Source organism: Perca fluviatilis, chromosome 3 (genome assembly GCF_010015445.1).
Source record: "Perca fluviatilis chromosome 3, GENO_Pfluv_1.0, whole genome shotgun sequence".
Classification (NCBI taxonomy): domain Eukaryota; kingdom Metazoa; phylum Chordata; class Actinopteri; order Perciformes; family Percidae; genus Perca; species Perca fluviatilis.
The window spans coordinates 22,189,209-22,215,661 of NC_053114.1; the positions used below are offsets into that span (position 1 = coordinate 22,189,209).

The window sequence follows — 26,453 nt, forward strand, 5'->3', positions numbered from 1 at the left end:
CTTATTGCTGCACAATAAATGTATTCATGGTGTAATATTTTTGTCAATTTTTTCAACTTTATCTTGTATCCATTTGTTGTAAATTTGTGTAAGGCACTATCAATTGCCTGTTTGAAAGGTGCTTATATAAACGTGCTGCGGCCTACTACCAGTGGTGTAGTCTACGTGAGGTAGCCTATATGCAGTATACCCACTAAGAAAGCTTTCTATATACCCACTTAAAAATGCCCAATGACACGCAACAACATACTTTCCATGATAATTGTAATATATTTTGAAATGTCATCTGTGTTTTTCTTCTTCACATAGGCTAAATAAAGGTATTTCCACCGTAAATTGGTGCATACAAGTGTCTCAGAATGCATGATATGAAGTCGTTGATGCTTAAAACTTCCCTGGGGGAGGACACCCAGACCCTCCACTATGATATGCCCCCCACAGAAAAGGTAGATTCTGGCCAATATGCAGTACAGTATACCCACTACAATACATTAGACTACACCACTGCCTACTACAGTTATAGCCTGTCTGAGCACAGTGACACACCGACAGGCCACCAGGGGGGCGACGAGACTCTGCTCCACTCGGTTCCTCTCGGTTTCTCTCGGTTTCACTTCAGCTCAAACACGTTGCATGTAGTTCTGAAGTGGGCGGAGACCTTCCCTCCACTTTAACCAATAAGCGGAACTTGTCAGTGATGGAAAGTCGGTGGCAGAAGCGCGGGGTGTCCGGTAATCAATTAGCGGAGAACTTTCACCGGTGAGCAGCCACACACAGCACAAGGTGACTGAACAAGCAGCTGTTTAAAAATATCTCTTTTTAAATCAAATTGCATGGATTTTTCCTCTCGTTTGCTGACATGAATTTAACTTATTTGCTGAGCTCGGTCGTGGCTCATGGCGTGGTCGCTCCATAATGAATGAGTTTAACTAAATGTGACCTCTTCTGCCCTTTTGATTAGAGTTGGGCATTTTGCTTGTTTGGAAGATTAACGATGGAGTGGCGCCAGCAGACCAGTGTCAGCTGTGCAGACGCGTTCAACGAGGCTCAACGCTGGATTGAGGTACATGGTTCACTTTCAGCTGTGTTTTATTTGTTTGTTTGCTTGTGCTCCTCTACATTTAATCCTGTGCAAACAACCATGAAGATGTGGCTAGTCAGTAGTCAGTCATTTAACCCCTTGTGGAGACAGGAAATGTTTTAAGTTAGTCAGTGGCAGACATTTCAGCGATGAAAAAACACTTCTTTTTTTTTTTATCATAAGGATTTTAACTACATAAAAACAGTTGATGCTGACACTCATATTTTAAATGCTTCCCCCTCAACACTCATGCACCAATTTTACCGACGTATCTCTGAGTTCAAATGCAAAATATTCTTCGATAAGACTGATAAGTTTTGCCTCCTGACACAGTGTCCTATGTGAGAGTCTTCTCACAGATAAAAATAGTTTGACTGCAGGACCTGAGAGAGGACTGCACATGGAAGAAAGGCAGATAATTAGGTGATGTTTGAGAGCGCAGTCTAACACTGTGAGGCTTGTTCTTTGTCCACTGAGAAGTGGTGTAGGCATGCACGCATTGTGGAGGATGTGGTTTTCATAGCAATCAATTTTCTAGGTTGTTCTAGGACAACATTGTTGAAGTTGTAATCCTTAAATCATAACCAATACATACAACTATAATATAAAAACTAGAATTCAACTGTAGACTGTGGGCACTGAATGTTGACAAACTGTCAGAGGTGTATAAAGTACTAGAGACCCAGACTTGAGTGAAAGTAGAGTGCTCTATCAAAAAAGTGACTTGAGTAGAAGTGCTCTTTAAGCACCACACTTAAGTGGAAGTATTAAAGTATTCAACATTTTTTGTACTTAAATATTGCAAGTAGTTTATTTTAAAATGTACTACTCAAGTACTGAAAGTAAAAGTACAAGTACTGTGTTTAGTTATTAAAGAAAGCAGTCAAAAGTTTGAATATCATATTGTTTATATTATGTCAAATGTTTAGCCAAGGCTGTAGCCAAAGGAATTAACTAATATTAAATATATTAAAAATAACAAATATTAACAAATACTGAAATAAAAATGTATAATTATCACACTGTGCAAGTAAAACAAACATCCTCTCCAGCACAGTAACGATTAAAGCCCCCAAAAACGTATCATGCTAGCTAGTAACATGTGTGATGTAGCTACAGGAAAGTTAGCAAGCTAGCAACATCCAGATAAACTAGCAGCTTCACATCACAGGGTCAAACGGTTAACATAAAAAAATAATACTCCAGTAGAGTACAGATACAGCCTTTTAGTACTTAAGTAGAGTAGTGAAGTAGTTCTACTTCGTTACTATACAGCTCTGCAAACTGTAAATGAGAGTGTGTGTGTGTGTGTGTGTGCACGCTAGCTAAAGTGCTCATATTTATGCTCAGGTTCATAATTGTATTTAGGGGTTGTACCAGAATAGGTTTGTGGTTTAATTTTTAAAAAACATCATATTTTTGTTGTACTGCAAATTGCTGCAGCTCCTCTTTTCACCCTGTGTGTTGAGCTCTCTGTTTTAGCTACAGAGTGAGAAATGTCACTTCTGTACCATCTTAGTTGGGAGTCGCACATGCGCAGTAAGTACTGCTAGCTAGTCAGTAGGCTCGTTCGAGATGAACTGCGCCTCGCCTGTAAAGTAGACGAGAGCAGGCGGCAGCAGCGGGGGGCGGTGACAAAAGTCCGCTCTCAAGTCGGACAGTTTTCCAGCTGACTCCAGCAGCCTTCAGGCTGAACAGGAAGTGACACAAACACTGTGGTCCGTTCGGGTCCGATTCCGGTTTAATAAAATGTTATCAGACCCATATATCTGCTCCTACACAGTCTCCAGTTGGTTTTATTATGACAGAGTAGCTGTCAAAATTTTCTACATGTGATCTGTTGCTGATTTTAATTACCAACAGACTGTAGGTGATCTGTAATCTGAACAGATTTAGACTCTCTGACTTCTAAACATAACTATCAGCCACACAACATGTGTTCTGTACAGAATAAGCCTTTAAATCAGACAAATAGCAGTTAAAATCCCTCCGATTCAAAATCAATAAAAAGTTTATATAAAACGTCATGTTGAGTCGATTCTGAACCAATCAGCTGTTCGATCAGCTGAGAGGCCGGCGTTTCCCAGCATGCACTGGGTCCACCTGCGTCCGCCTGGCTCTTGCAGTTGGTGAAAAGCAACTGCGCTACCTGCGTCTCAGAACTGCGGCCGCCTTGGTCTCGTGAGATTATCGTTGCCCACGTGTGCATGACGTCAGAGCAAGTCGGGATCAAGTCGGACACAAATCTAACCGGCATGCATTGGGCGATCGATTCTGCGCAGATCTGGCTCATCTCGAACGAGCCTAGTTACAGAGTATGAGGGCGTGCCATGCTAGCAGCTAGGCGAGCATTATAACGTGTGTTACAAAGTGACTCACGTTCGTCATGGAAGTAAAGGCTGGACTACAACAGAGCTGTTTGGAGCAGTTGGTGAACAGTGTTTTCTGTTGGAGATGCTAAGTCCCTTTTGGGGTGGACTTTGGGCTTTTTCACTTTGTAAACTTATAACTATGCACAAAAAGATATATAACACAATAAAGGAAAGGGGGAATAAGCCAAAAAGCACAATATGAGCACTTTAAAGAAATGGTGTCATAAACTCTCCCTTGTGCCAAACATCGGGAATGTGTTGGCACTAACATTCAGTGTTACAGATTGCAGGGTAATGTGCTTCCTTGGATTGGATTGGCCTCTACCACATTGTGTTAACAGGCCATTTAGTTTCTGGTGAAATAGGAGCACAGTCCAATTTACAGTATAGGCAGGTGTCGTTCTATTTTATGCCCCCCATCTCTTTACTTCCATTATCGATTTTAATCTGCCAATCATTTGCTCCATTATTTGCTTTGTCTATAAAATATCATAAAATAGCAAAAAATGCTAGTTATAATTTTTTTGGAGCCCATGGTGACTTTTTTTTATTTTTTTTTATTTTTTTTATCTGATCAAAAGTCCAAAATGGTTTTTCATGTGTGACACAGAAAAGCTTCAGATCCTCACATTTCAGAAGCTGCAACTAACAAATGCTTGGTTAAAAAAAAAAGACTAATGAATATTCAATTATCAAAATAGTTGCAGATGAATCGATCGTAAATGTTACATTATAGACTACACGTTAGAACTGGATCACTGATTCAGTAAGGATGCCTGTGTTTACATTGCAGGTGAGATAATTGCCTCGTTTGATCCTTTTGGATTTAGGGAACTCCCTTTTTAACAAAATTAAGCTTTGTGGAGAAGTTTGCAAGTCACACATAAGAGCACATGGCTGAAATTCATTGAGTATGTTGTTTCATAGGGACAGTTTATTGAAATGACCAATTAAAGTTGTGTTGCTGTAGAACAGACATTATCTTGACCACATGATTGTGTGTTTTATTGTGTTAACCTGGCACTGCATTGTCCCCCTGATTCCACTGAGAAGCCTCCGCTCTGTGCCCGGTGCCCAGTTCTACCAAAAATGAATTGTGATTGTGGATTCCTGGGGGGACTAATTAGTGAGAAGAATAGCCTTTTGGGGCCCTCTGTTAGTTATGTAGCCGAATCTCAATAGCCTCATTTTTATGTCCTCATTACAAAGCCTGCTTTGCCTTGTGCTTGCTTGTGCCATGTAAAACCATTTAGGTTATGTTGTATTCTTTGTTTTGATCAAAAACATATTTACTGTTTTTGTCAGGATGCTTGTTATTATAAATTTATTTTTTTTATAGCCCACTGTTTTGCTTGCTAGATATTTTGCGTTTATTTGTATAGAACCTTGCTTTTGTGCAGTAGTTGAGGGATAGGATGATTTCTTTTAGCTGAAACAGTGTCCAGCTCACTTAATTTACTTTATTTTACTGTTGAGAACAGGCAAATGCTTGCACTCTGGGTAATGAATTACTTCAGTTAACTTAAACCAGGACCTTGTCTTCTTCTTCTTCTTCTTCTTCTTCTTCTTCTTCTTCTTTTCTTCTTCTTCTTCTTCTTTATTTTTTCTTTTTTACCATAGTTGGTTTCACTAACAGCCACTGAACAGCTTGTGGTTGTTTTTACCAGGAGTGCATAAAGGACCAACTCGTTCAACAGTTTAACCAAACTGTTGAATTAAAAATAATTTTAACACCGTAGCAACCACACTGCAATTTACAAACTGTGTTGGTTTAGATCTAATTTGCATTGCTTTGTTTTCTCCAGTTCAGTACTATAAATGTTTACTCTTACTTGTGTTAAGACTAAAGCCGTTTTGTGAAGCTTTTGGAAACCTACTGGAGCTGTATAAAATATAGCAGGATTTCTTTTTTTTTTTTTTTTTTTTAAGGGCTGGTATCCATATTTGAGGGTTTAAAAAAAAAATCATTATTGGCAATATTCAAAGAAATACAGTGCTGCTCATGAGTTTAGGAACCCATGCCGAAGTTGACTAAAAAGAGGAATAAAAAAAAAAATCATCTTTTGGAAATTGATGTTAATGCCTTAATTAAAAACAATTACGAAAAATCCAACCTTTTTAAGGACACCAATTTTGTTTTCTGTGAATGAATAATGTATGAAAATAAATACATGTTCTTCCTTAAAATACAGGGGGCATAAGTATAGACACCCCTGTGTTAAATTCCCATAGAGGCAGGCAGATTTTTATTTTTAAAGGTCAGTTATTTCATGGATCCAGGATACTATGCATCCTGATAAAGTTCCCTTGGCCTTTGGAATTAAAATAGCCCCACATCATCACATACCCTTCACCATACCTAGAGATTGGCATGGTGTTATTTCAGTTAGCCCAATAGCTGGTTTCATTTGCATTGAGAGATGATTTTTCTATGCCAGTCTCTAGGTATGGTGAAGGGCATGTGATGATGTGGGGCTATTTTAATTCCGAAGGCCAAGGGAACTTTATCAGGATGCATAGTATCCTGGATCCATGAAATAACTGGCCTTTAAAAATAAACATCTGCCTGCCTCTATGGGAATTTAACATAGGGGTGTCTATATTTATGCCCCCTGTATTTTAAGGAAGAACATTTATTTAAGATGCTTTAATCATTAACAAACAAAATTGTTGTCCTTAAAGTGCCCATATTATGAAAAAATCACTTTTTCTGGGATTTGGGGTGTTCTTTTGTGTCTCTGGTGCTTCCACACACATACAAACTTTGAAAAAAATCCATCCATGCTGTTTTGAGTGAGATACGGTTTATGAATGTGTCCTGCCTTCAGTCTCCTAGTGAGCTGTTCAAAATCGGCTCGGACTGTGACGTCACAGTCCGAAATGAGCTGGCTAACCACAACAGTTAGCTCGTAGCTAATGGTTAGCATGCTAACGCTAGCATGCTACGTCGTTCTCAATAGCAAAGCACTGCTACAACACACACAAGTTCACCATAATCTACAAAAGAACTACTTACATGTGCGCCCTCATTTAGAAGTCTCCCAGCTAATCCTGCCTTGTAACTGACCAAAGTTGGAGAAACAGGCTTTCTTTTACTGTCTCTAGAGTTAGCTAGCTGATATGATCTACATCTGAGCTACTGAGCATGTGCGAGTGCAATCAAAGATGGTAGTGAAGAAGATGAAAAGAGGTCTCACTCTGTAGCTAAAACAGAAACCAGGTGAAAAGAGGATCTGCAGCAGTGAGAGAGAGCTGTGCAGTACAACAAAAATATGGTGTTTTTAGAAAATTAAACCATGTAAACCTATTCTGGTACAACCTTAAAATACAGTTATGAACCTGAAAATGAGCATAATATGGGCGCTTTAAGTGTGTGTGTGTGTGTGTGTGTCATTAAGATCAATTTCCAAAAGATGATTATTGATTTTATTTTTAGTCAACTTTAGCACGGGTTCCTAAACTCATGAGCAGCACTGTATGTTGCACAAACATATGACAATAACCCTTCAATATAAATAAATTAAAAAGATTGATTGATTTGTTATGGGGCATACTGAGAGGGATATTTTACAGTTGAAAAATAAACTTGTCAGCACTCTCTGGTGGTTGCAGTGGAATTATTTTTTTTTTTGCGCAGCAGCAGGAGTAAAGTTTTACAAGTTTAGTAAAGTGAAACAAATAAGACAGTCGAAGACTAAACCAAGTTAGATTTTTGAATTTTATTAAAATATATTTGCAAATATAGGAAGAACATAAATTTCACAAGACAGCAGCCCAATGGGGAAAAGTTTCTTCAATGAGTGAACAGAAACACTGAGCTTAAATACATCTTCAGAGTGACAGCACACACGCACTTGGCTTATTATGACTCTACATTTCTCACATGCAATCTGATACACATGACAACAATCAAGAAACACAAGAGACCCTTGCTCGGGGCCATTTGGCCTCCCTTCCCCTGTACAGACTTTCACCCCCCCGTTGCATCTCAACTGGCATGGGAAAACTAAATGTATCGGGAGAGAGTTTTAGGGTGACCTTGTAGCCCCTATCTGTTCAGACAAACAGTGCTCACATTATGTTCCAGACTTTGTGATTCTCATTTAGTTAGAATCAGAATCTACATGTGGGAATGAGAAACTCTCTTTCAGTATTGTAAGAAAAACCAAAGCACAAATAAAACATAAGAATATAAGGGATCATGCTTAAATGTAATTTTTGCCAGTACATGGACCACCTCTGAAAACTGTTTTTAAACCTATCTTTGGCATTTCTTCTTACCTATCGGCTGACATGTATACCATACCAGTATGCTAATGAGTATTGGCTAATGATAAAAGCTGATGTCTGTCAATATATCAGGTTTTAGTATAAAATCCTATTGATGTGAATGTTATTTCTCAGTTGGCTGTTTGCATTTACAGACATCCACTCAAATGTGTCATCACAGTACTTGAGCATCATAGTTAAAATAGTTAAATGTTAATGTATATGCAGCAACACATGCATGGTTTTAGGTAAAATGTAGGAAAAGCGTTAATCACTTTTTAGGTTCAACTGTTGAGACTGTGTTGGACCTCCAGGTGTATATTTGAAAGTAACACTCTTGGAAAACCTAAATCTCTCACTAGTTAAATACAGAAAGCAAAAAAATAACTTGTGTTTTGTCTTTTAGGAAGTGACTGGAAAATTGTTTGGTTGCAACGATTTCCGTGCTGCCTTAGAGAATGGAGTCCTGCTGTGCGAGTGAGTAATGATGCACAAACCTTTTACAATGTCACATTTTAATTTCAGAAAATTGAATTCAAGCCAAATGACTGCAAACCTATGGTTAGTGTAGTCAGGCAGGCTAATTTGCCAGTTTAGCTTCAGCAGCAGGCAGCAGCCCTGGATGAACTAGAAATAGTTGTATCCTAAATTGCACTCTTAAGTTTAGGTATCAAACAACAATTCATATCCCAAGAATTTAAAATTGCATGTAATACAGACCATCAGACACCTTTTTTCACTGACAACTTTTCTGTATCTTCTGCGGAGTGTAAGAAGTAGCCATTTTCTTCCTCTAAATAACCACTGACTATTATAACAAGTTAAGGCTAGCAGGTTAGCCAAGAAGTTTAGAGCAGCTTAAAGGCATACTATGTAGTTCCAATGAGACAACCTGTAGGGGGACCGAAGAGGGAAAAGTTACATAGTATGCATTTTAAAGCGAGTAAGCCCTGACTGCAGTACGCAGATCGAGGAGTGGCTCAACGTGGGTGGGGCTAAACGTTTGACTCCGCCCACTTGCCAAATAGCAACCGGAGAGGAAGAATGTGTCTGAGGGGAAAAACGCAGGACTTTCACCCCGGAGACTGGCGATCGTTTCCCGCGTGTGACGTTTGCTTTCCCCGTTGTTGTTTTTCTTAACCCTACCGTCCGTTGTTGTCTCGTGTCCCCCAGAGACCGGGGCTCGTTTCCCGCAAGTCACGTTTGCTTTTCTTTCGTTCTTATTTTCCTTAAACCCAACCCCATTCTTGTCTAAGATGCAATTAAACTGATTCATTAGCAAGTTTTTTTGCATTTCTTTTTAAATGTAATTTCTTTATTGGAAGTAAAAGTCTGTGTTTATTAGCCCAAATCTTTTTAGCTTTTGTGAAATTGGACCCTGATGATGCAATATATTGGTTATCAAATATGTGCAGCATAAAGCTGGAATATATAAACTTTTTGCTAATTTATTTTTATTAATTTTTTTAAATAGCTTGATCAACCAGTTGAAACCTGGCATCATTAAGAGAGTTAACAGGCTTTCTACTCCCATCGCGGGCCTGGTAAGTATTTGTGTGTGTGTGTGTGTGTGTGTGTGTGTGTGTGTGTGTGTGTGTGTGTGTGTGTGTGTGTGTGTGTGTGTGTGTGTGTGTGTGTGTGTGTGTGTGTGTGTGTGTGTGTGTGTGTGTGTGTGTGTGTGTGTGTGTGTGTGTGTGTCCTTGAGTGTTGGATTAAGAAGGCACCTGCTACCCAGGAAGTTTAGACACATTGTGTGGTTTCCTGTTCAAGGCACTGAGACAGTGTTGCCACAGTCCTGAAACTGCATTTCAGTGTGGCAACTGCTAAATATGTAAAAAAAAAAAATAATTTATTATTATACGGCGCAGATTTTTATTTTGGCTTCAGGCTGTGTTTTCAATGGCTTCATAAAAGTATAATTTCCAAAACTGCGCAAAATAAATCAATTGCAACCTCCCATCAGGGGCCAAGAAATGCTGGACTGAAGGAGGTGATGGTGGGGTGTGAGATGCAGATGCAGCTGACAATGAGCAGTTACTTTGACATCCTAAAGGAACATACTGGCTATTTTGCATGTTTTTACCAGAAACTACAAATTAAATATACTTTATATTACTGCTGACTTACATCTTTACATTGATTTTAATTTTGCCTCAAGCACCCACTTAAATAAGTTCAGAATAAATATCCAGTTTGTAGAACTTTGAACCTTAATTGACATTGGTAATTAATCACAGTGAATATTAAGAATCTTTTATATTTTCAGTAGATTTATCTTTACAAGGTAATTGAATCTCAGATTATGTTAAAAAGTGCATATTGGACAAAGTTTTGAATCATTATGGATATTCCTAATTAAAAAGAAGAAAAGTGCATTCTGTGTATCACTTTACTGACATTACCCAGCAGATTGTCTAATCGCCACTAGAGGCAGCCAAAGTGTTAACTGTCTAACCTTCCCTGTTGAAGTGAGAGAGCCTAAATATACGGTGTACCTAAAATGACTCCTTTTCAAAAATAATCATTAGGACTTTCACAATTGGCTGTAATGACAATAGCTAAGTAGAAACTGACAACATTGAGCTAAATTATCCTGTTCTCAGCTCTCAATTTTCACTTCTTAAAGTATCGATTTGCTTAGCTAACAGTTATCTGATGCTACCAAGGTAGTGTCGTTGTTTGGGATCTGATGCAGTGGACGAGAGAGTCTCAAATGGGGCGAATTGGCTAGCTGCTAACAAAGGAAAGTTTTCTTTAAGCGAGCATAATGTTACAGGCAGCAGTTTTCTACCTGCACTCATTTGGCTGTCTTGTCATTTTAATCTGCAGGATAATGTGAACGTATTCCTGAAAGCCTGTGGGAAACTGGGACTGAATGTGTCTCAGCTGTTTCATCCAGGAGACCTGCAGGACCTGTCCTCTCGTGCAACTGTCAGGTACAGTACAGTTGTCTCACAGAAGCATGTGAGATGTGTCATGTCAGGTTAAGTGTACGTGTAAAACTGCCTAAAGCTACAGGTGCTCATTCCAGCACAGAAGAGAAGCACACCTTGATTTCTTTAGGTCAACTCACAGGACTAATATGACGGTGGAGGCGCTGTATGTTTTCTGTATTGGCTATGTTGAGCACATTTAACACTGAGGTATCTTTACTGCAATACCTGTGCTGAAAAAGTAGGGTTTGTAGTTTAAGTCTCACAGCTGCTTTGCATTTCTAAAGGTGTGAGCTTTGCCTGGCGACAAGCTGCTGCTTTATACGAGTTAATAGCGTGTATAAATTCTGATAAGTAGCTGATTAGTAGATCATTGCAAATGAGAAGGCTTGATGTCACTGTAGTTTTTTTTTTTTTTTCTCGAACAGCAGTATAAGGGATGTAACTATGTGCAGTCATACTGTAAATTGCAGCATTAAGAACTATTATATCAATATTCTATGCAGATATTTATCTTTCTTATTTATTTTAGGCGAGATGAAAGCAACAGAAGACTCAAAAATGTAAGTTTGCTCTAATTATTCTCCTCAAATGTTTCTTTTTTTGTCTATCAATCATATTTTCCTCATTCCCTCTCTTGGCCAGTACGTTTTAAAACCTTAAACAACTCTGTCATGCTCACTTTTACTAGTAAAGGTCCCCTAACACTTCCACTGCATTGACCTGGTGTACATGTGAGATAGTCAACATCCTATTTATCAACCCAGTTAAAATAAACCAGTACAGTGCCTTGCGAAAGTAATCGGCCCCCTTGAACGTTTCGACCTTTTGCCACATTTCAGGCCTCAAACATAAAGATATAAAACTGTAATTTTTTGTGAAGAATCAACAACAAGTGGGTCCCAATTATGAAGTGGAACGAAATTCATTGGCTATTTCAAACTTTTTTAACAAATAAAAACTGAAAAGTGGGCTGCAAAATTATTCAGCCCCTTTACTTTCAGTGCAGCAAACTCTCTCCAGAAGTTCAGTGAGGATCTCTGAATGATCCAATGTTGACCTAAATGACTAATGATGATAAATAGAATCCAGCTGTGTGTAATCAAGTCTCCGTATAAATGCACCTGCTCTGTGATAGTCTCAGAGGTCCGGTAAAGCGCAGAGAGCATCATGAAGAACAAGGAACACACCAGGCAGGTCCGAGATACTGTTGTGGGAGAAGTTTAAAGCCGGATTTGGATACAAAAAGATTTCCCAAGCTTTAAACATCCCAAGGAGCACTGTGCAAGCGATAATATTGAAATGGAAGGAGTATCAGACCACTACAAATCTACGAAGACGCCGGTCCCTCTAAACTTTCAGCTCATACAATGAGAAGACTGATCAGAGATGCAGCCAAGAGGCCCATGATCACTCTGGATGAACTGCAGAGATCTACAGCTGAGGTGGGAGACTCTGTCCATAGGACAACAATCAGTCGTATACTGCACAAATCTGGTCTTTATGGAAGAGTGGCAAGAAGAAAGCCATTTCTTAAAGATATCCCAAAAAGTGTCGTTTAAAGTTTGCCAAAAGCCACCTGGGAGATACACCAAACATGTGGAAGAAGGTGCTGTGGTCAGATGAAACCAAAATCGAACTTTTTGGCAACAATGCAAAACGTTATGTTTGGCGTGTAAAAGCAACACAGCTCATCACCCTGAACACACCATCCCACTGTCAAACATGGTGGTGGCAGCATCATGGTTTGGGCCTGCTTTTCTTCAGCAGGGACAGGGAAGATGGTTAAAATTGATGGGAAGATGGATGGAGCCAAATACAGGACCATTCTGGAAGAAAACCTGATGGAGTCTGCAAAAGACCTGAGACTGGGACGGAGATTTGTCTTCCAACAAGACAATGATCCAAAACATAAAGCAAAATCTACAATGGAATGGTTCACAAATAAACATATCCAGGTGTTAGAATGGCCAAGTCAAAGTCCAGACCTGAATCCAATCGAGAATCTGTGGAAAGAACTGAAAACTGCTGTTCACAAACGCTCTCCATCCAACCTCACTGAGCTCGAGCTGTTTTGCAAGGAGGAATGGGCAAAAATGTCAGTCTCTCGATGTGCAAAACTGATAGAGACATACCCCAAGCGACTTACAGCTGTAATCGCAGCAAAAGGTGGCGCTACAAAGTATTAACTTAAGGGGGCTGAATAATTTTGCACGCCCAATATTTCAGTTTTTTATTTGTTTAAAAGGTTTGAAATATCCAATAAATTTCGTTCCACTTCATGATTGTTTCCCACTTGTTGTTGATTCTTCACAAAACATTACAGTTTTATATATTTATGTTTGAGGCCTGAAATGTGGCAAAAGGTCGAAAAGTTCAAGGGGGCCGAATACTTTCGCAAGGCACTGTAGCTGTAGCGCACAGGTTCCAGCTCCTGATGTTGATGCCAACATGCCACCAGCATGAAAAAACTGAGTGATAGTCAAGGGGCTTGATTTGTTGATTGAGTTTGGGTGCTTATCCCAAAAATCTGGTATTGGCCTGTGCCAAAATGTAGCTTTGTTTATCACTATGCCTTTTTAAACTGTATCTGTACACTTATCTGTCCCAGCTACAACAACTGTGTGTGCTTTGTGTATGTGGAACATGTGAGTACCGTATGTGTACACGCTTGTATGCACTGCTGGTATTTTACATGTTTTGAAGCCTACGAGGTTGTTTTGGTTGAAGCCTTATTAGAATCACACAATAGCTGACCATTTGGACCCAGTAATGAGGCTGTTTGTCAGAGCGCTCTTTCTTTGAAATGGGTGTAGCATTTTTCTTTGAATTAACCAATTAGGGTCAATTTGCATCCAGTGAAAAACAGTGTTCATGGAGACATGAACCAGATACGTAAAAAAATTAAGTTATTCATAACATTTTAGAGTTGCAAAACAGAGCTGAGCGTCACTGGTTTTGCATACAGTGGTGATGCAATGTGGAATACACCATAAACATTCAAATTAAGGAAGAATTGCTATTTTTATTTGGAGGGATGTTTTATAATGTTCATTATTACGGTTATTGAGTTTTCTTCATTTTACAGTTTATCTCAATGTAGATGATATTCAGAAAGTGTCTGCTGATGCCAGAATGCACAACACGGGTGAATTAGGGCCAATGTTAACAGGACTTGGTGAGAGATTTAAGGGTTCCTAAATAATGAATGATAAATAAAATAAGTGGCAAATAACACCATTAAATAGGAATAATTATAATGACCTATAGTATAATGATTTCCTTGGCACGAGGTAGGTGGCAAGCTATTAAAGAATAATAAACCCCTCCTGTCGCTGTGCTTAAGACTTGCATGACATGCTTGTTTGCTCTCAGGTTGTACAAATGAGGGAAAACTATCACCAATTTAGTTTCAATGATTCAAACAGGTGTAGATGGCCAACAGAATTGCCTGTTTTTGAAAAACTGCATATTATAGTGGCTCTCTGTACATAATTTCTGCTGAAAAACGTGAAAGTAACCCTTATACGGTTCTTTTGCTACACTACCAATGATGGCATGACTGCCTTCAATTGACCGGTTAGATAGCCGCTACAGACACTGATCAATCAAAATGGGGGAATCCATACAAACGCATTTATTTCCACTCTAAATTCTCATCTTTTTCATCTCCCTAGCATTGTGCTAGACAATATTTATTCAATTATTCAAATCTCTTAAGGGCCATGAATGGATCTTTTTACAGTCTGCTGACCACTCTAGGATTACTTTGTTAAGATACAACAATACAAATTCTGACACGTAGTGTTGTGGATAATCCCTTTGCTACACAGGCTGCTGCTCTTCCAGGGAGACAGGCCGTCCGTCAAGAAATATTCCTTGCCTCGAGGCAAATAGAAATAAATTGTCCAAAACGCTTTGCTTGCTGAAATAGTAAAACACTACATGTCAGGAAGAGGTCCATATTTCACAGGCCTTTACACACTGTCTTTACTAATGGTGTCGTGTGTGTGTGTGTGTGTGTGTGTTGCTTAAAGCTAGCACCGTCCATCATCATGTCAAAATGTTAGTGTCAAATAACGTTCCCATCAGCCTCAGCTGTACTTTGTGTTTAGGGCAGATTAGAAAATCTTATCATGCTAACACACTTAACTAAGATGGTGAACACTATACCTGCTTAATATCATCCTGTGGAATTGCTGTTATCATGCTGACATTAGCATTTAGCTTAAAACGCTGTGTATACACTTACCTGCCACTTCATTAGGTACACTTGTACCATCTGTGATCCAATAAAACGGCTCTGACATACATTCTGACTCTACAAAGATGATAATGTTCAGTTTTGATTGCAAGGCAATTTATTTATATAACACACAATTCAGATATGAAGGGGATTTTAAAGTGCTTTACATAAGCATAAAGATACAGAACAGAAAATACAACAGTTCATAAAAGTAGAATTCATGGCAAAGCTGTTGTACAGATGTACATAATGAAGTGGCCATTGAGTGTATACTATGTACTGTATTAATAACATATCCTTTTTAACGTCTGTGTGGTTTGTCTTCTCAGAAGTTTTTAAAATGCAGAGCACTCTTCAAGGTCTTTCAAAGCATATCCTCCTCCTCCTCCTCTTTGATGTAATTGAAAACATAACGTTGCCAGACACAGATGTACATGCATCTGTCAAACCTGCATGAGAGGGGAAGGGGCTAAAAAATGGCAGTGACACACTTGGCAGCAGTTTACTTGGAAAAAGTAAAATGCTAGTCTTATCTACAATGCTGATGGCCATCTGTTGTTGTAGGGACAGGGCTGCCAGTTTTTCCCCTGTATATTTCTAGTTGGGTAACTCATTGCAACCTTTTCATTGATGTGTTGGGTCATGTCTTTTTAACTACGTTAGTTAGAACTAGAGGTGTAAATCGCACATTTTATCATGATACAATATATTGATTCTTTGGACAACGATTCTATATTTACTGATATCACAAAGTCTACCACGATACAATTTCGATTCAATTTAGGAGTCTGCGACTGATAAGCTACGAGACGATATATACAAAGTCCATTTAACGCAACGCAGACAATTTCATTACCAAAAATAAATATAAAGTGGGATTTTAAAATAAAGGCGCATCTTAAAGATGACCATATGTATCGATATCTTCACTTTGTCGATAAAATTGGATCGTTGATTGAATCGAAATATTGATCCAGATTGATGTGTTGTTAGAAAGGTTTTTTGTTTGTTAGCCTAGATCCTAATCTGCCAAACTGTTAATTCATAAGTGAGTTATTGAACATCAGAAATCCCTCACTGTGGTTTGGGCTTTTGAGTTGAAGACTAATTAGATCTGGGTGAGCATTTGATGTTGTGCCATAGCCACCCGTAGGTGGGGTATAACAGATGAGGAAAAACAGGCGGGCTGCTGAAGTAAGTTCAGTTTATAGGAAACTCTACACGTTCCTTTTTAGCAGGGATGGGGAAGGAAGCTGTGTGTGTGGTCGGTTACGTGTCTTTGTTTACTCAGGTTCTCATCACAATCTACTGGTTGGGTCGCAAGGCTCACCTTGATGCATTCTACAGTGGTCCTCAGCTGAACTTCAAGGCCTTTGAAGGGCTGTTAGGGTTGGCGTTGTCCAAGGTGAGCTGCTCTTCTAGGCTTTTGCGCAGTTGTAGTTCTTTATTATTATTATTATTATTATTATTATTATTATTAACACTAACCCCGCCTTCTAAATCTAGGCTCTAGATGAGGGCAGTAATGTGAAAGAGTGCTGGGACCCAGAGAGGGAGGAATGTCAGCGCATCAGACCGAGCTATAAGATGGCGAACTCTGCCGACGGCATTGACTTCCTGTACTCCCGTGGTGTCCTCCCAAACAATGAAAGTATGTTTACCAGTGCGTTCTCCATACAATCTCCTGAAGTGTGACTTCCTTTTTGTTTGGCTGTAAAAGAGTTCCTTTTGTTAGTTTATGCACTGCAATTTGCTGAAATCCCTTGGTAGTCAAACACTGTGGCCAGTAGTGACACCTTTTCCATTTTGCTCAGAACTTTTTCATGCAGTACGCGTTTGTTTTTCTTTGTGCAAGCTAAACCAGCTGAACAAACTGCTGTTCCAACTTTTGCTTGAGTGGAATACATTACTTCCTATCCACAAACATTTATTTTTTTCCTGAGCTCTACCTGCTACTGTCAGTCTGCACGAACATGCCAGAACAGAAATGTATTTTTCGAAAACTCGTGAATTACAACAACCATGTTATTATGCTTGATCAGCCAAATTTTAGTTGGATAAACAACATTCTGATCTTCTTACTCGGTGTCCTTAATTGTCTGCACTCTCGGTCTCTAGACTGTGGCAAGTTCCACACTGTGGTGATAAAAGTTTGTGTGATGGGAGAGGGCACATACTTGGCTGTGTGAAGACTCAGTCACACTAAACTTTCTTCTCTTTTATGCTCTGATATTAACACCCTTTTTAGGCTCAGTCAGTTTTCTTTTCAGTTGGTTTTAGTATCCTTGTCTTCCAATCTTGTATCTTTTTTCTGTTGCTCATTTTCCACGTCTGTGCGATCTCAAGGTTGTGGAAGTGACGCGGAAGCTGAGCAGGTGTTCAAGATGGAGCCCACACAGCCTTCAACCCAACAAAACAAGGCTTATATCCCACCGCCACTCCTACGGAGGAAACAAGGACGGGAAGAGAATGAAAGGGGCTGCACTAGTCCACTCTCCAGGTACTGCAAATGTGTCGGCTACTGTACAGAGAGTTCACTTACTGCCACTAACTCACTCATCTACAGCTGCTAAAGGAGTTTTGTTTAACCTTCAATTCCTCAGTGGATTGTAACGTTTACCTTTCGGTGTTTATTTGTATTGCCCTCCTTTTTATGTGGAATTTCATCTTAAACCTTCAATAGAAAAGATCATTTTATTTCAGAGTCCAACAGTAACATACAGTGTAAAGGAAACTGCTGTCTTTCTAATATTGTACGTGGTAAAAAGTCCTATGAGAGAACCGGGTTAAATAATATCCATCATTAGTAATATGACATTGTTCTTGGTTGAAATGCATTTTGTAGCAAATTTCAAGGTTGGCAAATCAGTTATGGACTGATCTGCAGTTTGGAGTTTCTTGAAATAACTTTTTCTTCACACCAAGCCCAAACAATGATGGAGAGGCATGCATTCATAAACACAGCCTTCACAAGTAGACTAAACACAGGGTGGTAATTCTTTTTCATATTTTATAAATCTTAAGTTGCCAAGTGTTTTGTTTGGTATTGTGAAAATGGCAGCACAGCAACAAAATTACAATAACAATTTTTTTTTTTTTTTTAGAACTAGATGATTACATCCAATATTTGATGTGGCAGGCCAACGTGGTGTTGATGCTCTGCTTAGCTTTATTACTCAACCTTACCTACCGCTCCACTGCTTGGAAATTAAAAAGCATTGTGTAACCCTAACCTTATCCTCCAAAAAACAGAATTTGCCTCCATGCATTAATCATGCCACACTTCTGCTTTTTTTTTAACACGTTGGAGCAGCTCGGATATCATTTCTGTGATACTTTGTGTTATCACTTTATCCAAAGTGATATGTGTGATAATCATAAACCTAGATGTGGGTATACCACTCTTTGCTGCAGCATTGAAGATGCCCCTTACTCTCCTCAACCCCACCTCACTGCGTGTCCTCCCGAGTGTACCATTGATGAAGAGCTTTTCCTAAGAGCTCTGCGTGAGGACGACTCCGACGACGATTATACTGACGCAGATCCTGTCCTAGATGACTTGTATTTCCGGCGAGTGCAGCAGACCCTTCATCAGACATCAAACAACCCCAACTACGACCGTTTCTTACCCCGATATTGGACACCTGAAGAGGAGACTCGTGTGCGGACGATCTACCTCGGCTCCCAGAGGAGACCCTGGTATCGTATTCTGCAAGGCTTAAGGTCTGTTGACTGTTTTTTACTGCTCTACGAAGCAAGGCAGGGCTGATCGTGCAAGTGTGAAATCTTTAAGATTAACAAATGCTTTATTCACTAATACAAGGTGAAGCTGAAGCTGCCGTGTTGTACTGTTGCGGTTTGCTTTATTGTTTTGTTTGCCGATGCATTGCTTGATCAGCAAGTATTCATAAGTGTGACTTACTGTACCTACTTAAGCGGAATCTGACAAGCTTTTTCTTTGTGCTAAAGTAACTAGCTGTGTGACATGAAGGCATGTTAGGCACAATGTCTTCTGTCTGTCATTATTTTTCGGCTATAGCATTAGAGTGGTTACTAAATCCAGCTTAACTACACCAGCAAACGGAATCCTAGTTTGCTAGGCACATGGGAATAGCTAGCACTACTTGAAAGATGACGTAAGCTAAAACTGCAGAACCCAACATCTTGCAAATTTCTATCAAAGTTTCTCTCTTTAGAAGACTTCTGTGTTACTTTTAAGTCGTCTGTACTCATTTTATGCATTTTTTTTTTCTTCCTTTGACTGTAGCCATAAAGCTTTGGGTTCTTCTGAGGAAGTGTTTGACTTCATTTCCTGGCTTGTGACATCTGCTGCAGTACAAAACATCTCTGGTACATCTGGAGAGCCTCCAAACCGTTTCTAAGAAACCCTCTCCAAGCCTGAACGTTCTCTACTGTCATGAAGATCCACACCGAGCGTGCACAGGCAGTCCCAAACAGACAGTTGACACAAGCTCTAACACCCCATCCTACTTGTTATGTTATTGTGTACCAAAGTGGCAAAGTGCACCTGTTATTCTTGCATTTGCAAATATGTAATCCAAAAACTACTTAAAGTGCTCATATTATGCTTTTTGTTGTTTTCCCTTTTCTTTCTTGTGTTAAATATCTTTTTTTGTGCATGTAATAGGCTTCCAAAGTGAAAAAGCCCAAAGTCCACCCCAAAGGGACTTACCATCTCCAACAGAAAACACTGTTCACCAACTGCTCCAAACGGCTCTAATGAAGTGCAACCTGAGTTCCTTTCTGGCAGTCAGGTCCTTCGTTCCGTCTCTGGGTTCCCTCTCCGCCATAACCAGTGTCTAGGCTCCATCTGGGGGAATATATCTGGCTTCGCTACCCCTTTTTTAAAATATTTTTAATGATGGAGTCTAATCCCCAAAGACATTTCATGTTATCCTTATTACAATAAATATTTTTAATCCGCAACGAAATCTCTCCTGATTGAATTGTAGTCCAGCCTGCGCATGTGCGACTCCCAACAAAGATGGTACAGAAGTGAGGTGCCTCACTCTGTTGCTAAAATGGAGCGCTCAACACACAGGGTGAAAAGAGGAGCTGCAGCAATGTGCATTACAACACAAATGTGTTTTTTGTTTTGTTTTTTTATTTAATTAAACTATGTAAACTTCTTCTGATATAACCTCTAAATACAATTATGAACCTGAAAATGAGCATAATATGAGCACTTTAAATCTGATATGCAAATGTTGCCCTCTTAATCAAATGGATGTTCTGTGAAGTTATCAGGAAAACCAAATGTGCTTTGAATTTGTACTGTTGCGGATTGTTTTCCTGTCTACTGCATGGTGTATTATCTGGCATTTACTCTGGCACCTTTCTTTATAGTGCTGACGATGTGAGGACGTTTTTAACAGCATCATGCTGAGTGACTCATTACTTCATAATGATTAAACCGATGACTCATGCCTTGTGTCATACTTTGATAGCCATAACAGAATCATAACACATTTTGTGCCAGCGTTATGTTTTCCAGTTTATTTTCTGTGTGGATATTGCTTTGGTGTGGGAGAATAAAGTTAAAATATTGTGCATTAAACATTCTTTCTGCCAAGATCTTTTGTGTTTAGTAGGGGTTGTATTACAGCTGTGGTACTGAAGCCATAGGTGGTGTGTGTGTAAATAACTGCCTCTTTTTGCCTCTACGTAATCTATGTAATGCTTCCTCTCTATGTGGTTTTCGTTTGGTTTAGCCCCTTGTCCTGCGTGGCCTTCATCATGTTTTCTATGCGGTTAGTTACTTTTGTCAAACCAGCTGCCTTTACGTTTAGATCTATAATGGCATTTTTGTCTCGTTTCTTTGGTTCTGTAGAGCATATCAAATGCAAGTCAGACCTGAGAGACCAGTTCAGGTCAACCCTGGCTGGATTTGGTGAGTCTAAAGTTTCAAAGGTGTCTGGAGACCGCTCCAACCACAACTGCTATGCTGCTGCTTCATCTGGGCATGCTGTTTGTATTCGGCTCGCCTACAAAGGAAATTATGCTGCAAACGTTTACCATTTTCATAAAGATGAAGCACTTGTTATACCTCCCACTATTAATTTTATGGGCAGAGACTTCTCAGTGGAATTTATAACAAACTACAGGATTGTTGTAATCAGTCGTGGTTCCTCCCATCAAATTGTCAGTTTTGATATACCACCTGCTAAATGCTGCTTTAAGTTATTTGAATGTCACATCTGACATCCTCTGTTACCCACAGCATTGCTATTACTTGTTACAAGTCATGGCTGTTATGTTATCCAGACAGCAACATCTGTTGCCATTTATACTGCTGCATTACTTGACTTGCATGCAACTTTCCTGCTCGCTGTGTGTGTGAGTGTGGGGGCGCATGTTTTGTGCGCGCTGCATTGCAATACCGCTATTCATCATGCTTGTTCTGCTCCATGTGTACGATGTTTTTAAATACCTTCTTTGTTTGCCTTGCATAGCCATTATTTATTTCCATGTCTGTCTGAACCAGGAGCAAATCACTCAGTGATATCCCGATGGTATACCCTGTGCGTAAAGTTCCTGATGTGAACACCATCTACGATGTGGACCAGGACAGTGAAGCTCAGTGGCACGATGTAAGTCTTAAGTATTGGAATTGTAGAGTACTTTAATTACTTCTTTTTTTTCATGTTAGTTTAAAAATTGAGTTTATTCTTTACCTTGATAATGTCAGTCCTTAATAGTCCTGAAATTTCCTCAAAGTGGAAATTTGAACATCTATAATGCCATAACTTCATGTGCGGAGGAAGATTTGTAGAGATGTTTTGTCAACTAAGGTCAAGAATTAACTTGACAGATGTTTTTCTAGAGTATAATCATTCAAAGAAAATGTGTTTTGAGCCTTAAAATATTGATAATGACATTACATTGTAGTTGCATGCATGCAAGCAACGGTGTATCGGGCTGTGCATTTGTTTCAGGACTTGTCAAAGTGGAAGAATCGTCGCAGGAGCAGCAAGTCTGACCTCCGCAGGAAGTCGCAGGACCGAGAACATGTCATTAACCAGATGGCCAATGGAGCGCTGGCTAAATTTGAGAAGAACGAAGCACAAGGCGGACTGCTAAAGAGGTACGCTCAATCTACAAATGTAATATCTAGAGCTTACACTTCAAACCCTGCTTTTTACTAACAATTAATTTGAAGTTTGTATTAAAAGCCGCTGACCTTGCTTGATAACTGTTCAGTACGCCATAGTCAACTCATGTAATATGACCCCCCCCCCCACCACACACACCAACCTTTGCTGCCTCCTATATTATGACTCCTCTTTCCTTACATGCCGATTCCCCAGAGACCAGCAGTTACCACGCAGGAATTACCCTGCCCCTCGTCCTTACTCCACCTCTCCTTCAGCAAAATCATTGAGCTCTGATCTCCGGCCACGTACTCGGGCTTTGCTGGCCCGCAGCTACACCACGGAGGCACCTTTCAGCCCCACGGCTCCACGTAGCCCCCACAAGTCAGCCTACACTCAGGTACGTTTACCGATGTACCCGTTTGTGTTGACATTGTAATTGTGGTGAAAAAGTTACATGGCAGATCTCCAACCAGTGTTTGCTTATTTGTCCTCAGGGATCATCAGTTGGAGCCATGCCTGCCTCTGATGGGATTGTCCTGGGAGAGGAGACCCACTTTGCCTCCTTGGCTTCAGATGGAACAGGAGTTACCACCCCTTCTCTGGACTGCCCTTTCAGCTCCCAGACCCAAGTCAAAGTGCAGGGCAGCCCAGCTCCTTTGCAGCCCAGGGATCTTACTGAATCCATGTCGAGTCACAAGGAACTTCCGTTCTGCCTTGATCCAAAAGTTCCCACTTTCTGTCCTGGTGCTGTTAACCAGGCAGGAGTTGATGCTCTGGAGGACTTGCCCCACCAGAACTACAAGTCCCAGGAAGAGAGCCAGAAGACATCTTGGGAACCAGCTGTGGAGCAAGGCAGTGTCAAGCAGGGGGTCAACAAGTACTTGTTCAGAACTGCGTCATGGTCCGGCTCAGCCAGCCTTCCTCGGGGTTACCGGAGGTCCGAGGGCTCGTCTCGTCTCTCTTCTGCAATCACAGCCAGGCCCTTTGGGACCAAGCAGTCCAGGGTGTCCTCGCTGCCGAGACTGTGCAACGTGAGTTCATTGGTTATCAAAGCTATAGCACTGTTTTCTTCGAATATATTGGAGATTAACCAAATGGTCTCCAAACAGTAAGGGGAAAAAATTGAAAAATGCCTTTTTTTTTTTTTTTTTTTTTAAACCTTGTTTCCTGTCATGGTATTGGCTTAATTGATTTAATGGTTGTCTTTTAATAAAAACAGGTCACAAAGACATCATTTTTTCATAAATGCTAAATAATATCCTAGAACAGCTGGGCACTGTAGTTTCTTAGCAAACCTTAATGATCCGCGGTAATGCCACTCTGCGCTGGCTGGAACATTGTTTTCCTAGGTGGAGTGCTACCCGTTGCGTTGCTTACTTTTGACTACCATCCTCCCCCTCTATCACCCTTGAATAAACCTGGAACACTCGGGTTTTAATAGATTTTAAGACTTTTAGATCTTACAAACAATGTCACCTTTCAACAGTCCATCCCCACAATTCATTCAGGCTTTACATCCTGAAATGTGTCTAATTTTGAAATCAAGGCGCTCTCAAAATGCAGGTGATTAGAATGATGCATATAGTGGTGGGATGGAGATAAACAGCAGGTCTGTGTCTCTCTGTGAAAATTCCAATTAGTGTCGGAGCTTTTAAAGTTGCAGGGCCTGCCACCTGCTGATCTTATTTTGCAGTCTGGATGGTTAGAATTAGTCTAATCTTAGTGGAAGGTTAGTGCTTAGATGGGTGCATAGGGACCACCACAATAAACATGTTTTTATGTGATAGAGCTTGTTACCTTTTTTTTCTTTTTTTTTGGATTACTCATCAATAATAAAAACGCTGCTGTACCATTGTGAGCAGTGTCGACTCAATACTAGATTTGTCTGTTGGTTATAGACATTCAGCACAATCCTACATCAATGCTGCAGAGTAAATGCTGCAATGAAATGTATCTGTACTGTCCTGGTTAATCTGTACGGTCCTTTTTGATGACGTCTTGTTTTTGTTAACCTTCAGCTTGACAACCAGGGTCTGTTGAAAAGTGAGCAAGAGGAATCTCTTTCTCCAACTACCAAATCTTCTCTCAAAAGACCAACTGTGACTGCCCATCTGAAGGGTCAGCAGAAAAAAGCTAACCAGGCGAAACGGACTGGTACAGAACAGGGGGAGAAGGTGCAAGGTGCCACCGTCTCTGGGCCGACCTCCTTCCAGACCGATGGCTACCACCATCAGCCCTACACCCAAACCCAGCTACTACCGCAGCCATATTCAAACCTGCAGACCCACCACAACAAAAGCTTGACTCTCTCATCTGATGCAAGCATTGACCTCCCAAAGGTATGTTGGATTATTTTTCAGCACACAGTATTTGTACTATGTGTATATTGATGCAACTTGGTGAAACTTGTAATGTTTGAATTTAGGATATAATTACGTTTAATCAAATTGTACTCTTTTTATAATCGGGGATTATCAAATCAATTTCATTTATCAGTCCGTGACGGTGCCCATCGATCAATAGATAAACTTAAAAATTGGATTAGAGGAACACGGGCAAATGGAAGGAAAAATAATCACTTTTCCAAGTATTTTAAGCGCTTTTTACTTGGAGAAGTGATCAGGCATTAATATCTGCGGATATATTTTGTGACTTAATAAATTACCAGTGGTAAAGAAGTTTAGGCAAATAAATGAACATGACTCATGGTTTTCACTGCCTGAGCGGTCATGAACGGAGAGGCATTCAGAGGAGAAACGATATCTGGAATTTACATGTTGTAATGGTTTGCTCTTATTGAAATGGCTTACTAATTATGATATAAGTAGCACAGACGGAAATGGTAATATTTTGAAATGGCAAGTCAAACTTAAGATAATGTGGTGAATAAGACTAAAGTTAACACACCTAGTCTTCACCCACACAGGTGAATCAGCCTCTAATCAACAGTAAGTGAAAACACCTGTGTGGGTGTGCGGGCCGTTGAACAGTACTAGCCCTAAAATATACTGCATCACTGTGGTGACTGAGAGTGCATATACTTTCCACCACCAGCTTATCTTTTTGAAGCTAATGATCTTCACTTTTTGACACTATGTATTATGTGTCTTTAATATTCTGCTCTACGTATTTGAGTATGTGAGGGTTGAAGAAACTCCTTAGCTGAACCACCATTAGCTAAGGACGCAAACATTTATGTAGCATTGAATCTGCATCTCGGACAACAAAACAAAATCAGTCTGTGTTGGTGAAGTTAGGCTTGGGAGTGTCGTGTGGATGGGTGAATGTAGTTTTTGTATTTTCTAGGGGTGTGCTCGATTGAAGAAATTCTTAGTCGACTAACACTCATTCAATTGTATTGATTAGTTGATTTAATCGACAGATCTGTAATCTGAGTTTCTCCGCAAAGAGTCATGCAAAAGCACCACTTTCATTTTTGTGTTTACCAGAGATGTGCTCGTACGTTTCTTGAAAATGAGTCATTTAGCATGAAAAAAGCATAAAACATGACCAATCGACTAAAGAAATCTAAGTTGACTAAGACCAAAACGACCGATTAGTCGACTAAGAGGGAGCAGCCCTAGTATTTTCTGTATAATTGTCTTGGAGAATGACTCGAAAATGAGATGATTCATCTCAAGGGGTTATCCTTTGAATAGTCTCCCAATGCCAGATCTTCCTCCACAGTGCAGCGGAGGGGGGTCTGGCTAGTCCACACAACATTGCGTGCTCTGGTTTATTGGCATTTTCTTTAAACCGACCACAATCGTCTTGGGAGGTGCTAAGCGCCTCACGGAGCCACGGTGCCGCTGCAACAGCCTCAGGAAGGAACTTGTTTTGGTGGAACGTGTGTACGTTCAAAAGTTGTTTTAGTCGTGCAACAGAAAACTCAGATTGGACAGGTAGTCTAGCTAGCTGTCTGGATTTACCCTGCAGAGATCTGAGGAGCAGTTAACCATTAGTCCTCATAAATCGACCAGAGTTTAGAATTACGACACAAAGAAAGCGGAAGGTAATGGACCTCCGGCCAAAAAGAGTTGACATCCGGCGCAATTTCCGGCGACACCGGCGCAATGGGAGGAGTGGAACATTGTGGCTAGACTATCCTTCTAATAACATTACAGACTTCACAAAGATGGCAATTGTTGCAGGGCTGCCGTGATGATTGCAGATTGTGTACATAATAAACTGGTCCCTTGGCAGGCCCGTGCACACACAGACCTCAAAAGGGGCTTGAGCACCTGCCCTTTTTCTTCGAGAAAAGTGCCCTTTTTTCTGGATGCATGTTCTTCTGTCTTGCTAACATGCATGAGCTACTAGCTTATGTAATAAGTTAGCTAAGGTTTAGCTGAGGCATCATGGCCCTACAGGCTACTGTACTGTACCTAACTGAGACACTCCAGGTGAACAGCTACAGTAAAGTCTGTCAAATAACGT

General features: G+C 40.1%; 1 protein-coding gene across 6 annotated transcripts in view; it reads left to right on the top strand.

Moving 5' to 3' along the window:
• Positions 1–687: 687 nt before the first annotated feature.
• Positions 688–26,453, top strand: part of lmo7b (LIM domain 7b) — a 37,211-nt gene continuing 11,445 nt past the window's right edge. For 4 of the 6 annotated variants that reach the window (XM_039795358.1, XM_039795356.1, XM_039795354.1 and 1 more), the window contains exons 1-15: positions 688–783; positions 962–1,063; positions 8,129–8,199; positions 9,197–9,266; positions 10,552–10,658; positions 11,188–11,218; positions 16,193–16,306; positions 16,408–16,552; positions 17,248–17,401; positions 20,753–20,812; positions 21,407–21,512; positions 21,858–22,006; positions 22,230–22,413; positions 22,511–23,047; positions 24,035–24,355. In XM_039795358.1, coding sequence (XP_039651292.1) covers positions 995–1,063; positions 8,129–8,199; positions 9,197–9,266; positions 10,552–10,658; positions 11,188–11,218; positions 16,193–16,306; positions 16,408–16,552; positions 17,248–17,401; positions 20,753–20,812; positions 21,407–21,512; positions 21,858–22,006; positions 22,230–22,413; positions 22,511–23,047; positions 24,035–24,355 — 2,118 coding nt within the window. In that variant the 5' untranslated portion in view covers positions 688–783; positions 962–994. The remainder of the gene's footprint in view (positions 784–961; positions 1,064–8,128; positions 8,200–9,196; positions 9,267–10,551; positions 10,659–11,187; positions 11,219–16,192; positions 16,307–16,407; positions 16,553–17,247; positions 17,402–20,752; positions 20,813–21,406; positions 21,513–21,857; positions 22,007–22,229; positions 22,414–22,510; positions 23,048–24,034; positions 24,356–26,453) is intronic. The other 2 variants (XM_039795355.1, XM_039795359.1) reach the window with 2 other exon arrangements.